The sequence below is a fragment of the Mytilus galloprovincialis genome, chromosome 11 (assembly GCF_965363235.1).
Source record: "Mytilus galloprovincialis chromosome 11, xbMytGall1.hap1.1, whole genome shotgun sequence".
Classification (NCBI taxonomy): domain Eukaryota; kingdom Metazoa; phylum Mollusca; class Bivalvia; order Mytilida; family Mytilidae; genus Mytilus; species Mytilus galloprovincialis.
In genome coordinates, this window is record NC_134848.1 from 68650437 (window position 1) to 68665634 (window position 15198).

General features: G+C 31.7%; 1 protein-coding gene across 5 annotated transcripts in view; it reads left to right on the forward strand.

The window, feature by feature from the left end:
* The first annotated feature begins 2079 nt into the window (after positions 1-2079).
* The window catches only part of LOC143052690 (uncharacterized), a 62727-nt gene continuing 49608 nt past the window's right edge, over positions 2080-15198 (forward strand). Inside the window, exons 1-7 of one of the 5 annotated variants that reach the window (XM_076225769.1) lie at positions 2085-2448; positions 2935-2949; positions 9611-9682; positions 10576-10620; positions 12414-12500; positions 13449-13547; positions 14936-15124. In XM_076225769.1, coding sequence (XP_076081884.1) covers positions 2418-2448; positions 2935-2949; positions 9611-9682; positions 10576-10620; positions 12414-12500; positions 13449-13547; positions 14936-15124 — 538 coding nt within the window. In that variant the 5' untranslated portion in view covers positions 2085-2417. Of the gene's footprint in view, positions 2449-2934; positions 2950-9610; positions 9683-10575; positions 10621-12413; positions 12501-13448; positions 13548-14935; positions 15125-15198 lie in introns of all 5 variants that reach the window. The other 4 variants (XM_076225772.1, XM_076225771.1, XM_076225770.1 and 1 more) reach the window with 4 other exon arrangements.

Here is a 15198-nt window from a genome sequence, read left to right on the forward strand (position 1 = left end):
AAGAAATACTAATCGTTTTAAGCAGGAAATTCGATTCCATTTTGCAAAATGGATAATTTGACCTCATTAAGTCCGTATATACGTAGTCATGTGTCATGTGACCCTCAATTTATATCATTGGCTAGAGATTGGTAATGCATGCATAATTTGTGTTTGGTCATTAAAAGGGAAAAGAATGTCAACATTGAAAGTTAAACTAGGGTGAACAATTTTGTTGACTTATTCAATCCACAAAAAAATCATTCTTATACTGGTAAAAACGTTAATAAAATAATTTTTTTAACCGAAAGCATGAAATCAAATAGATCTATAAAAATCCAATTGCATGAGGTCGCAATCTATATATATTTATGTTTATGTTGATAGTCGGAAATATTAGGAGATCATCTCGATAGCTACAAAAAAATGTAATTAGATGGCGTCTAGACAAAAACACACACACAATTCTGATTTAAATTATCGAGTACATGCTTTCTTATTTTTTTTTATTTCAGACTTATTGTAATTTGGACATATGTTTTAGTATGTTATAAATCAAATATATGAATTTGAGTCAAATCGATGAACATGAATTTGACATCTAGTACCCCTTTAAGACATTTAGCCAAATGTTAAGTTTGCATTATTAGTTATGTCTGTTTCGCAGCTACTATAAATAGTTGATTAAGTACAAACAAGTGTATGGAATGATTGAATGGTTTTTACATATAAACAAAGAAGGAGATTTGGTATGAAGTGTTGTAAGCAATAATTACAGACAACCTTACAGCCTTCAAAAATGTAAAAAACCATACCGTATAGTCGGTTTTAAAAGGCCCCTTCATAAATATATGAAACAATTCATTTGAGAAAACTAACAAATATGACATATATAAACCAACGATAACCTCTGAACCCCTAAAATGTCAGTTTGGCAGAATTATTCAGACTGCTATCTCATTCGCAGGATTCTTTGTTCAAGTTTAAGAAAAGAAATTTAAAGATTGACATCTGTATAATGTTGAAAACTGGTTTCTCTGTATCCCTTTGTTTGTCTTTTAACATATATCTGTTATTTGGTTGCTGTTCCGAAGACGTTTATATCTATTTATTCGGAGAAGAAGGTGTTTGTTAAGTGTAGTTTCTTTGTATCCCTTTGTTTGTCTTTTAACATATATTTGATGTTTGGTTGCTGTCCCGAACGCGTTTATATCTATTTATTCGGAGAAGAAGGTTATGTGTACACTTAGATCAAACAAAATAATGTACAGTCATTCGATGGATTGATTGATGGATTAGAGTTTAACGTTCTTTGATAATTACATGTTACATCCATATTAGGACGAACACGTATAGATGTAATTTGACGCGTTGGAACTTTAAAATATGTTGTTTTGTTCTTGTCTTTTTATGCAAAAGTCCCCTGTTTCAAATAAAAAAAGGGCATTGTTTGCCTTTTTTAAATAACTGGTGAAAACATTTTACTTTATTATTAATGTTTCCCGTCGTATTTCGTCGTGTTTTACTTGTACCTAGTTTTTGCTCAGGATTGATCAAAATTAACAACTACATCATTTTTTGTAATTTAAAAGATTGCAAAAACGTCTTATAAAAAATATGTTAAAATGTAAATTTGTCAAGGGACTTTCTATAATACTAACTTAGTATAGAAAGTCCCTGATTTGTCGTATAAAATACTTTCTAGATAAGATCATAGAAAGCCGGTTTTGATACGTGTTTCAGCAATACAATTGGTTAAGATAATTATCTATGATGTATTAATGACTAACTGCACATGTATGCTGTCATATTATAAGGTGAATTTTTAGGGATTATCATGTTCACCTCTGACTTGTTCACGTGATGTTAAAAAAGACGTACCTATTTGGTGAGAAACAATAAAACAAAGATTATTTTGACGGTTTATATGTATCTTTCTGTATCGAGAACAAATATTTGACAGTTAATGACATGACCATATATCAGAAATAATTTTTACGACAACAACGTGTTGGCTATTTACCCTCTGGTCAAAATAAAGTAACAATACCAAAATTGTGTAAATATTCGTTTTTATGTATCATCGTCATAATCTTCTTTTTGCATACGCAGTTGCTGTATACATCGCAGCCGAGTGAAGTTATATATATATGTCTATTTGTTTCTAAAGTTTTAGATTTTAAAAGTTTTGCGATAAATATCATAGAAGAAATTAACTACTGAAACAGAAAAAAAGTCCGCGAAAATTCTGGATTATCTACCTTGGATGCGGACAGCAATTTTGATTGATATGCGATTGTTATTTTAGTATAGTGGTATGGACGAAAGGCTGTTTAATTTTCTTAGAAAATAAAAAAAAGAGAACTTATTTATACGGATTGGACATACTAATTGAGGATTATTAACTTTTTTATATAGGATATTACAATTGTATAGAAATGAGGATTTTTGTATTTTTATTTTTCACAAGTAAGTTTATTTTCTAACAACTATTTTGTGTCAGAATTTGAAAGAATGCATTTCAATGGCATTTTTAGACATTAGTTATATAGAAAAATGAAAATAAATTGTGTTTATAGAGAACACATAAAAATAACACTAAATAACTTTTAAGCGTCCGAATCGCACTTTCTTGGTTTGTCTTCAACGAAAACGTTAAAAGCCGAGGAGGTTTAATTTGACTAAATGTCATTATTTTATAACACATTTAACATTTATAAAAACGGAAAATGTAGAAATCTGTTTTAAAAGAACAACATATTTTTAGATGTTCTGCTTAAAAACTGATTTAATATTTCTTGAAAACCACTTTTTTGGGGGGTTTTCTTACGAATCTTGTATGAATCATAGCTTAAACGAAGTATGTTATTTCTCAACATATTATAACAACTTAGTGTTTTTGAAAAAAATGAAATTACTGCTGTTTACCTTAATATATGTTTTCATTATTTTCAGATTCAGTCATATTTGGTAAGTGTAATAGATTAATCTAATTTCATTGATATCGGTAGCAAAATATCTCTTTACTTGTATATTGATTCACTTATGATTGCATAGCGTCGGTGCACTAAAGCTTTATTGAGACGAGATGAAGAAATGTATAAAGAGAATTATCTATTCGTCCGTTCTATAAAGTGTTAAAAAATAAAGACGAACTTGGAATACTATTTTTAGTTTTGGCTTAGACTATAGAAGATAACGATTTTGAAAGATGTAATGCCAGAAAGTGATGTTTTCTACGACCAAAAGAAAGAGTCGGAAAGACGCGTTCGTCCTTATTGCCCCTTCTGAATTCGCCACTGATTTTGTGATAATTGATTTTAATAATGATTTGAATATTTTAACTGAGTTACGGTTGACACTCATATAGTTTCCTTTGAGATAAGGCTTATTATGTGGAACAACCAGCACGTAATGCATACATATACAACATATCTGCAAATACAGTTGATTTATTGATTGATTGTTGATATTCAATGTCAATGTAAGAACTCTTGGCTGTAAACTGGCGACCAGGTTTTATCTGTGGAGTAAAATTTAGTGTTTGCATAAAAACGACCAACCTTCGACATAAAATCTCACAACTTTAGTAAATTAAGAACGAACCCTGTTCCAAGCGGGATTCGAACTCACAACCGCAGTGTTGGAAGGCTAGTGATAACTATAAACTTAATACTGAAACTAATCTGCCACCTTTATCCCTTTATCAAAAATATACCATAACGAATTGATGATCTTGATTGGTTTTATTAGGAAACCATACGAATTTGATTAATTCCTTTAATGTCCAGTGGCAAATATTTCATTTTATATTCGGATTGAGATTTCAATTTGTAGCTTGAAGGAGTAATGTTAGCAAAGGTCAATTACGTACAAATAGCTTGCATTTATGACAAATATAGCAATGTCCTCTTAAACTAAAGGTTCATAGCAGTCCATTCAAAACGTTGACAATTATATCAGCAGAATCAGACTAGGATTCAGCCTAATTGTTATAGCTGTTTGAATATAATAATTAAGAACCAAACTGCACAAGAAATAACCAGTTTAGTTCAATTGAAAGTTGATTCAATTGGCATATACTCGTGGTTCATTTTCAGTATCCTGTCATCTTCAGTTTTAACGGTGGTAAATTGAATAACTCTGTTATGTAAACTTCATCAAATATCGATGCTGTTGAAAAAAAATAATAAAAAAAAAATTGAATAAATAAAATAAAAATATCGATGCTGATAGTCTTTTCTTCATTGCAAGTGCAAACTTAAATGATTACAACTAAATTATTAATAAGGTATCTCTCTACTAAAAACAGATTTGACATGTAAGGGCTTGCTCGACAACGGGATGACTGCCTTCACTAGCTTATCATAATTTTCTAGAAAGCATAATTTCCCGTGAGTTTTTTTTTCGTTATTTTTAGGGAGTCTATTTCACTTTTTTACACATCACACCAGGATTGAGCATATAAATGCTTAACGTCATGATTAGAACAGTTGATAAAATGAAAGTGTATTCCTGAAAACCGTTCCCATTGGAATGTTATTTCTTAGTTTCAATACATGACAAAGCAAAACGGACAAACAGTGTTATTTGTATGTCATTTTGTCTTTTGTGAAGAGTTGTCTCATTGGCAATCATCCCATATCTTTTTTTTTTATATAATTGCCAGATAGACACGTATAATCAAGAACAGGTGAAGGGATATCGAGATGCTTAACCAAAAATAGGGACATCATGGTTGTACTTAGTCAACAAATTAATGAACTGTTGACGTTTAAAAAATATTTTGATGATGCGGATTTTCAATGTTTCTGGTTAAGTTAGTCCCATCTTTTATAGACTCGGGATGATACAGTCAAATACTATTATATACAATGTAATAAGGCGACACGTGTCAACAATCGAAAAGAGAAGGTAACCATCTATACATCTTGTTTCATCGTTGGGTTACTGTCCAATTAGCTTATACCCCGCATCTATTGTATTCACATTAACGAATAACAAACTGTCACATTAATAAATTTCACATAACGATTTACGCGGGGAAAGAGACATGTAGCTTGATGGGAAAGAGACGCGTACTTTGATCTGTTGAGGTCATTCTTGACATCTGGTGACATTAATGGACACGGTGTTACATCGGTATATAACACTTGATATTTACATGACACTTATATTCTACATACTATATCGTTGGAAACTTTGATGTATCCCACCTCTGATGACCATGTATCAAACATGGAGTCCTCGGTTAGCCCTACGTGGTCACCTTGATGTATGCTACCTCTTTTTACCATATATCACACGTGAAGTCCTCAGTTAGCCCTACGACGTGGACACTTTGATGTATCCCACTTCTCTATACCATGTATCAAACATAAAGTCCTTGGTTAGCCCTACGACGTGGACACTTTGATGTATCCCACTTCTCTATACCATGTATCAAACATGAAGTCCTCAGTTAGCCCTACGACGTGGACACTTTGATGTATCCCACTTCTCTATACCATGTATCAAACATGATGTCCTTGGTTAGCCCTTCGACGTAATGAGAATTAGCTATAATAAAGAAGGAAAAAAAAGGAAACGAAGTGACGTTTAAATGAAAGGTTGGCCCTATACGACATAATGAGATGTTTCGGTAATAGGAGACAACTCTAATTTAAAACAGGTTGTGAATGCCATTTTTACAGAGAACGAATTCCACTTTATCATAGTGAGTCCGAAATATATACTGAACTTTGAGACAATTTTTTTAAAAATATTTCTATGTTTTGTTAAGTATTTAAGTAAACTGTTGTGGATACTGACGAGCTGTAGTGTTCAAGGTTATAAAGAAAGAAAAAAAATATATATAAACACAATTTCGTTTCTTCGAACGTCGCAAAATGGTATAGCTTTGTGATTCAAACATAACTGACACTTATTCGTCAATGATGTCAAAAGGTGTAAATATTTATATTTTGTTAAAAATTCATTTCTCAAATGTAACTTTTTTAAATATTTTAAAATCTGTAGAAGAATTTTTAAACAGTTTGTAGATGAAACATAATTAGACTTACTTCTTAAACATAAATATCACAAAAAAATCATTTTTTAACGAATAAAAGTATCTTCATAAAGGCCTAAGATCATACTAAATAAATTGTCTTGTCAGTCAGTGGTATGTTAAAGAGAAATATATTATAATCCCCGAAATGTGTATTATATGGCCCTTAACCCTCCTCATTTTTCTCCTCGACAATTTAGAAATATTGGTAATGCAATGGGATTTGTTCTTTGTCTTTGATACAGTTTATATATGATTTTTTTTAATGTACTCATCATTTGTCAGATCCGCGTTATTAGTGCTATAGAAAATGGGTATAAATAGGAAGATTAAAAAAAAAAAATACTGCCGTATAAAATAGGTTTTAAGAAAAATATTGTTTTTGAAACAGATTTTAACCAGTTTCAGGATTTCTATATCAAATGCTTTCAGTCGACCTAAGTGAAATGTGTACACATAAGTACGAAAAAGTCTCAAAGGCAAATACAAAAACATAGAATGTGCATTAATAATTAACAGTTACAAAGCTTATTGAAAACTTTTTTTCTTTTTTCTTTTTTTTTTTGCGTCATCAAATTTTGTGATTCATGTCAGAATATAGTTAATTATTATATTTTGTGTCAGTTGATAACATGACAACGTGACCGATCGAGACAAAATCTTACAAAGTATTGGACGGTAATTTATTATAGTTATGTAAAAATGAATAGCTACAGTGATCTGCCGAGATACCATAATTAATTTTACAAATAATTGAACAAGTAACAAGGACGGGGGATATTTCCTACGGCTATTTATGTACAAACTATAAATGCACGTAAATATGTGAACCAAGATATACATCAATTTGTTAAGAAAAGTCCTAAATAAGAGATGATTTTACCCATGGAAATTTCATTACAACTATAAATGCAATTAAATAGCTACACTCTCGTGTGAACTAAGATATATCAATTTCTGAAGAAAATTCCTCTATCAGACATAATTTTACCCGCTAATAGAAATTTATTTTTCATTTTTCTTAATCCTGTTGATAGTTATAGATATATAGTTCTATCTGTTTCTTATGTCTCTAATTTAACTGGCATCTCACCTTTGGGTCATACTACTTTACACTAGGTACTAACAGTATAGTATAGTATAGTATAGTATAGTCATCAATGTAATGATGGTTCGTCGTATGATGTAGATGTAGAAACAGTACACAATGAATGCTAGACATACCAAATTCAGTAATATGGTTGGTTGAATTCTGGATCTGAAAACTGTTATAGAATTCAAATGATTGATGATATTCTATAAGCATAGCCTGTAGCAGTGGCGGATCTAGAACTTTTCCTAAGGGGGGCCCGCTGACTGACCTAAGGGGGGCCCGCCCCAGTCATGCTTCAGTGATTCCCTATATAATCAACCAATTTTTTCCCACGAAAGGGGCCCAGGCCCCCCAGCACCCCCCCCCCCCCTGGATCCGCCTATGTGTAGTTCAATGGATATCGTTTGCTTATGTCAGTAGTACTTGTTTTGTTATAGATTGTTATAGGTTATAATGCTATATTTCTCAATAGGATTGTTTCACATTTTTCATGTTGGGGCTCTTTTAGCTGACTATTTGATATTTTTTCTCATTGTTTTTGACTTTGATGGAGCTTTGTCTCATTGGCAATCATACCGCATTTTTTTTAAACTTTATACAAAACTTTTTTTACAATATAAGAAACTTTTATACCTTATTTTGAAATAAAGAAAAAGACAGCATGTGGTTGTTTGACCTTGACCTGTACAATGACAGCTGAGACAGATGTTGAGGGATATCCTCCTCTGACCGTAATTGGTCTTACGAAATTATATAACACGTTTAGCAACTGAAGATATAAATATGGAATAATTAATGACGCTACATGACAATATTATTTATAACTTTTCCATTATTCATTTTTTTTGTGTTATGTATATAGACTTTATATATGGTTGATGACCCAATGTATTAATTTACGTGTACATTTGATGAATTTCTGTTACTGTATCAAAAGGGTCAACGTTTTGATGTAAATAAAGAAAAGAAATGAATCAACTTTCTGATAAAGGTCATAAAGGGAGATTGTGCTCGGATGAAGGGGAAATAAATGGCCATGTCACAATGAACGAAAAATGAAAATTACCCGGCACGTTACACAGGCCCGAGGGAATAACGGGAATCAGGCCTATGCAAACAAATTGAAATAATTTGCTGAAAAAGTCCTTTGTCAATTCAGAAATACTCAATATCTCTTTTTGTTTACAATCCTCATGATTCTCAAATGTTTTCTCTTCTGGAGCTCCAAGTTTAGAACACAGATCGTTTTGATGCATGATTTATTCATGTTTTTTTTGTTTTGTCTCTTGTTTATTGGCATCACTCGCTCTACATTATGGTATTTATTTGAATATTTTTAATTGTATGACCCCTTCCGAGGACCCACTCCTACCCCGACACCTTCTGTCGTGTTTACGTTTTATCATATTTGTTTACTTTATAGTATATACTGTATTGTTGTTGTTTGTGTTTATTTGACCGATTATTACGTAGACATTTATGTTGATTGTGTACACAAGTATTCGTCTTTTTATGGATCCCATTTTTTTTTTAAATCATTAAATGTCATAGTTTAGTGATTGGTTACATCATTAAATTGTCATTTCGACAGAAAAGTACAAGTTACTTCCCTTTTTAAGCGTCCACATTGCTGTCTTTTCTTTTGGAGCATGGGAAAGAAGCAAACGCATAGTTGACTAGTTCATTTACTATCGGGAACACATTGAAATTTGCATGGGAAAAATAGAAGAAAAGTTTAATGTTAATTTTATTCGGATTGATTGAAGTTTGCCTTACGTCCAGTGGAAAATAGTTCATGCATGGTTGTTTTTTGTTTGTTTTTTGAGTTTTCACTGTATCCAAAATAAGAAGGTTTGTCTGAGTTGAAGAAAAGAAAGACACATAACAAGGATCAAAAAGCTACATCATTACTTTAATTCAATCCTTATTATAACAGTCGTAAAATTGGTGTTGTACATTTGTATTTGGAGCAGAATAAGCACAAGAGACCCCCCCCCCCCTTTTTCCCCCATGCTTTTTTTGTTGATTGTGTTACTCAGTCTTCAGTTGACTGAGTTGTGATAGAAATTGTTGATCCTCATACTCTTCAACCTCATTCTTTATTTGGCCTGTTTAACTCTTTAGATCCGAGCGTTACTGATAAGTCTTTTGTAAACGAAACGCGCGTCTGGCGCAAATACAAAATTTCAATCCTGGTATCTAATATGAGTTTAATTGCAAATATGAAAAAAAACATTTATAGCATTGGAAAGGGACTGATAAAACTATGACTGTTGTATGTTTTATATCTTATATATTGTTTCCATTTGATATTTTCCGCCTCTATTTTATAAGAACCGAGAAGGGAGGACACTTTTACCAATTCAGTTAATATCCAATGTTGTCTACAATATAATTTTTATGTTATTTGTTATGTTTATATCCTTAATTAATATTGTGTTACAATAATAAAGAATTGGATTACTAACGCCGAGTGTTTTTCTTTCCAGTATCATGCCAAACAAAGGGAGCCAAGAGCTCAAAGATACAGTGGCAGGCCAGTTTAGGGTCAACAGGAACTGGTGAGTGTTTGTAATTACTAAGATCAAAGTATTTGGAACCTGAATCTTCTTATCTTTGTAATGTTTGACTTTGTTAATATACATTTTTTTTTTAATTTGATTTTTTTTTAAATCACTAGTCAATAATAAGAAGATTCAGGATATGTTTGTATTTGTGGTTTTGGGTTAACACTGGTGGATCGGTGATGTTAGGTTGTTTCATTTCAAAAGAACATTACACAATTCTAATACACAACGACGGTGACTGATATGCAATATTTTGAATGCGTAAGAATCTAGTATCGACACATACACAGACTTCACTACTTCCGGTTGAAATTATATTTTTAAAGACAAAGGGTAAAAATAATAAAAATATATATATGAAAGATCATTGTATGATTATAATCACAACTTAATATTTAATATTTCAAATATTTATGCTTTAAAAATCTATATTGATTATTTTTTTTTAAATACTTTAACTTTATTATGTGAATTGCACAGACGTGAACCTTTCAATTTTCAAGTAATAACTGATATTGTTTTCTCTATTTGAATAAAAGATGTTTATCAATAATTTGAACGTCCTTACGCGTTTTCAATAAAATGTAAACACTTTTAAATCATATTTGATTCAAGTTTTAAATTTATAAAAAAAAAAAATGATATCCGTGGTCAAGATTGACTATTGATCAAATTGTACTTTAGCTGGTTTTTTGTTGTTTTTTTTTTGTTCTTGAAGTTTGTCAAAAAAGTTCAAATTATCAGGCATACGTATGAAATTCATTCCGATCTTCGAATAATGTAATATAGAGTAAACCAACTGTGTCAAACTTTCATTTGTGAAAAGGTCAGCAAGTAAAAAATAGTACGATTTAAAAAAAGATAAACTATTTAGACATTATTCACAGGTGTACCTATCCCATTTGGTGACCACATTGATTGGTCGGCCTTTGGTAAGACTTTCGGTGTGGGATGCACTGCGTATAGGATAGGCGCAAGCGCATTCTTGCTATAATTGTATTCATTTTCAATTATGATATAGTTTTGAAATGTGTTATAGAGTTTATATAATGCTAGACATTTATCATTATAAGTTTTTGTATATATTTCTATATGATTGATAAACTGTACTTTATGAAATAAAGATATAAGATATATATGATACTGTTATGTTATATTTATCGGTGTTCTGTGTACATGTGCATGACATTTTTGGCATGAAGCATTAATGCTAATATTGCAAGGTGTGTCAATGAATGCTAATCTTATAGATGGTCATATGCATTGTACGCATATAGCCAGTAAAGGGTGCATGCTTGCTGTTTAATTCTTTCCTTTGAAATGCTGTGATTGCGCTATAATTCTAGCTGCTAATTATTTGCGATTCTTTGAATGTTCAAACAATTTCACTGTATGTTTAAAAAAAAATAAAATGAAAATACAGTGATATTGAGTCTTTGAATCGAAACAACGAATAAGTATTCCAAGATTGGATTAGCAATGTCTTCTAAGTGAGCTACCAGTTGATTTTAAAAGGGGGTGTCATTTTTTTTAGTTGTAATTTCTGCCCTGCCTTATTATTTTTCATCCTATTCAGTTCTGCCTTTTATTTTTAGTTTATCCAGACTTTATATAAATTGTTATCCTGCCTTTTTTATTATTTGGCAAAGTGTCTCATCCTACATTTCCCCCCTTAAAACTCCTGTCCTGCTCTCTTTTGTTTTTAATTTCGTCCTAGCCCACACATCGAAAATCAAATGGTAGCTCCCTAACTTTCATAGCAGCTAGAATTTTAAAGAAAAAAGACTGGGAGCTTGCTTGCATTTGTGACGGTTCTTATTAGTTAGCAAAGTGTAAAATATAAACATCAAAAACATGGATAAAAAAACATGTATCTAAACATGACATATATTGATCTAAACCAAACAAAGGTATTAGTTACTAGTATATATATTATATACTCGACTCTCTCTCTATATATATATAGTATCATGATATATATTCTATAATATTATCATAATAATCATAACAATTTTATTTCATTAATAATTGTTTATCCAGAAAACACATGTAAAATATGAGGGTCTGATTGGGGGTTTACAGAATCGACAATAATGGGACAATAAAAAAGAAGTAGAGAATAACGGGTTATTAAAACAAAAAAGGTTGGGAGATATGATAAAATGAAATTAACAATATAAAATGGGCATACACGATAGAAATATAAAAAAAAACAATAACCCCCATGCAGACCCTCAAAGGTTTTACAAAAAAAAATGTAAGATTTTACTCATATGGTCTATCAAACTTTATTCGTCAATGTGCAAATTGAAGTATACATATTGTATCATGCTCGTAATATGCAATGCATTTATGTACATTAATATATGAAAGGAGGTGTGCTGTAAATGTCTTTGAAAACACAGGTTCACAGCAAGAGAAAACAAACCAACAGCTGGAAAAGAGTAAGCTTATCCTTTTTGTGTTGTTGGGTTGTTTCCCGACTCATCTGCTTTCTTCTTTCATATTAAAATGATAACCGAGTCTGTTACTCTTAGTAAATGTCATAACTGCATTGCACTAAAAAATTCAGAAATTCACAATATTGTACAGTAGAAATAGAATTACTGTTTAGAGATATTATTTTTTTGTACAAAATATAGGGGATAATAATTTCGTTATATTTAAGATTTTAAGGTAGTTAAATGTTTTATGATTGATAATTGTATGTTATAATCTGTAATAGACGGCTTATTAAAAATCAACCCTACAGTGGAGATAAAGGAGACCATTGATACACCTGGCAGGAAAGCTGCAAATGTACAACTACCAGGTCAGTAAACTTTTTTTGATTTTATTCTGTGACATCATTATTACAAACATCGATAAAAGATGAAATAAAATAGATAAGCAAACAAGTCACTTAACAAACGAACGAACGAACAAGAGATAAACAAAATATAAGACCATACAAAACAACACAAAACAACAACCAATAATCTAGTAAAGAAAAATGCCAATTCCAAACAACCCATATTGAGATAATAATGAACCTCATACATCTATTTTCTGTATGTACAATTACTGAGATCTACATGTGAAATGTACACAAGAAAAATAGGTAAAATCCAAGATAACTATCATACTTTCATGGCAGAGGTTTAAATAAAAACTTATTTTCCTTCAATGACAACTGGGGAATAGATATATTGTCACTCTGGGTCTTCTTGCGATTGGTAGTAAAACCGTTGACGAAGTGGGATATCTATTTGGCTGTGCGAGATGTACATTTATACACAGTCACGTCCTGTCAGAATGGTGTCTTGTTGCAAGGCAAAATGTCTGTCCCTATCCACCATACTCTTATTATTCGTAGCAGTCGAAATTTCCCAGACCTCTACAAAGGACGGATTACCTATTGTATTTGATTATTGTTTTTATTAATTTGTTAACGTCCTGTACATGCCTGAAATATTTGCCACTGGACGTTACACAACCAACAATCAGTCAATTTTTTAACCGAAATGTAGAAATGAAAAAAAAAACGGAATATCGGAAACACAGTTAACATGAAAGCTGCAAATATGATTATCTCAATTCAAGACACAGAAGAGATAAGCAGATATGTTTCTATTAAATAAGTAATTAAAAAACGAGGGAAACATAGCAATAAAACAACAAAACAATAACACTAAAAATTCTAGCTTCTAAAAGTTAATGAAGAGTCGGTAGAATTAACTTCTATTATGTTATTTAAACATAATATTCTGTTTCTGTTAAGGGTTAGCAGAACTACCCCCTATACCACGATTAAATGGCCAACCACCAGCTGTGGTTTCCGCAGTTACATCGTCGCCTGCTACAACAAAAACAACTAGAGGTAATATTATATAATAAGCATGTCTGGGCAAATCATTCTATTGTAAAAAAAAAGAATATTGGGTATCTATCAATGATACAAAATCAAAACATGCATAGACCCCTCCCCCCAAACATGTTTTTAATTAGAATACATAAAACACACACCCATACACAAATAGCAAAGGAACAACGCTTTTATTGGTGTTCTCCATCTGCATACCACCATGAGGCCTCCAACATAGAGCTTAAAAAAGAAGTGTAAGACGGACCCTACATTGTAGCACCGGCTTCGGCGGAATTCTTTGCAAAAAATAAATGGATAGACTTTATAAGTCGATATTGCATGTAATGTGCGTGATTTATATTTTTTCTGAGATGCGCTAACATGCAGTACTCAGCTGGTTTATTCTTATTACTGAGGGACCGTAAGGGTGTCTGGGGTATGACAACATGGTCACTTTTGCCCCACTTCCGACCCTGCAGTAAAACACTTCACAAATGTGATGCATAAATTCACACGCAAGAAAGGAGTACCAATCTATTTCGACGTTTAGAACCTTAATTTGCTACAACTCGTTATGGGGTCCATAGTTAACATGTATGCAGAGCTAGTTCTGTCCCTCTGACCTCTGTTTTTCCGCGACATGATGAATTTCCAATCTAATGTTTTAAGTGTTTATTTGTTCTCATCCTAAACATGCATGACATATTTGTCACTGGAAGTAAAGCTTAAAACAATAAATACATATAATATCTATATTTATGACTCGCATCGACCAATTATGGAGACTATAATCTTGTTCGACACAACTGCGAAACTGATACATTTTCTTTAGTTGATGTTATTGCATTATATATCTGAAAGATTGTAAATGTATTTAAAAGATATGATTTTAAACCAGTAAGTAGAATGTTGCTGAATACTTTCAATTTATTCAATTTTGTTATGAAATTCGGTTTACTAAGGAAGTTTTGAAAGAAGTAAGCGATAGTGAAAAGGGAAATAATATCAAAAAATTATGTAATTAAAACCCGCTGCATTTGTGTGTAACTGTTTTAAGTGAGGAACCTGATGTTTTGTGGTTGTCGTTTGTTGATGTGGTTTATAAGTGCTTCTCGTATTATATATAGATTAGACCGTTGGTTTTCCTGTTTGGATTGTTTTACACTAGTCATTTTGGGACCCTTCATAGCTTGCTGTTCGGATTGAGCAGAGGCTCCGTGTTGAATACCGTTTTTGACCTTTAATGCTTTACTTTTACAAATTATGACTTGGATTGAGAGTTGTCTCATTGACACTCACACCACACCACAATGATCTGCTTATATCTTATTAATAAAATAATTTATAAAACATAAAATTCGAAATATTAAACCAATACTTATTTTTTTGTTGCAATTTTATAGGTTCTACAAAGACATTTTCTACAAATCCTGCGACACAACCAAAAGTGTCAAATACACCTACAATACCACCTCCTACAACAACTAGAACGACACAACAAACACCAACAGTGCCAGTCAGAACACTACCACCAACACAACCACCAACACCACCACCAACTCAACCACCGACACCTCCAACAACTACGGAAGGTGACTTATTTACTATTTTATACTTAGGTTTAGGGTTATAAATATTCCAAATCACTTAAGGTGGTACCTAACGC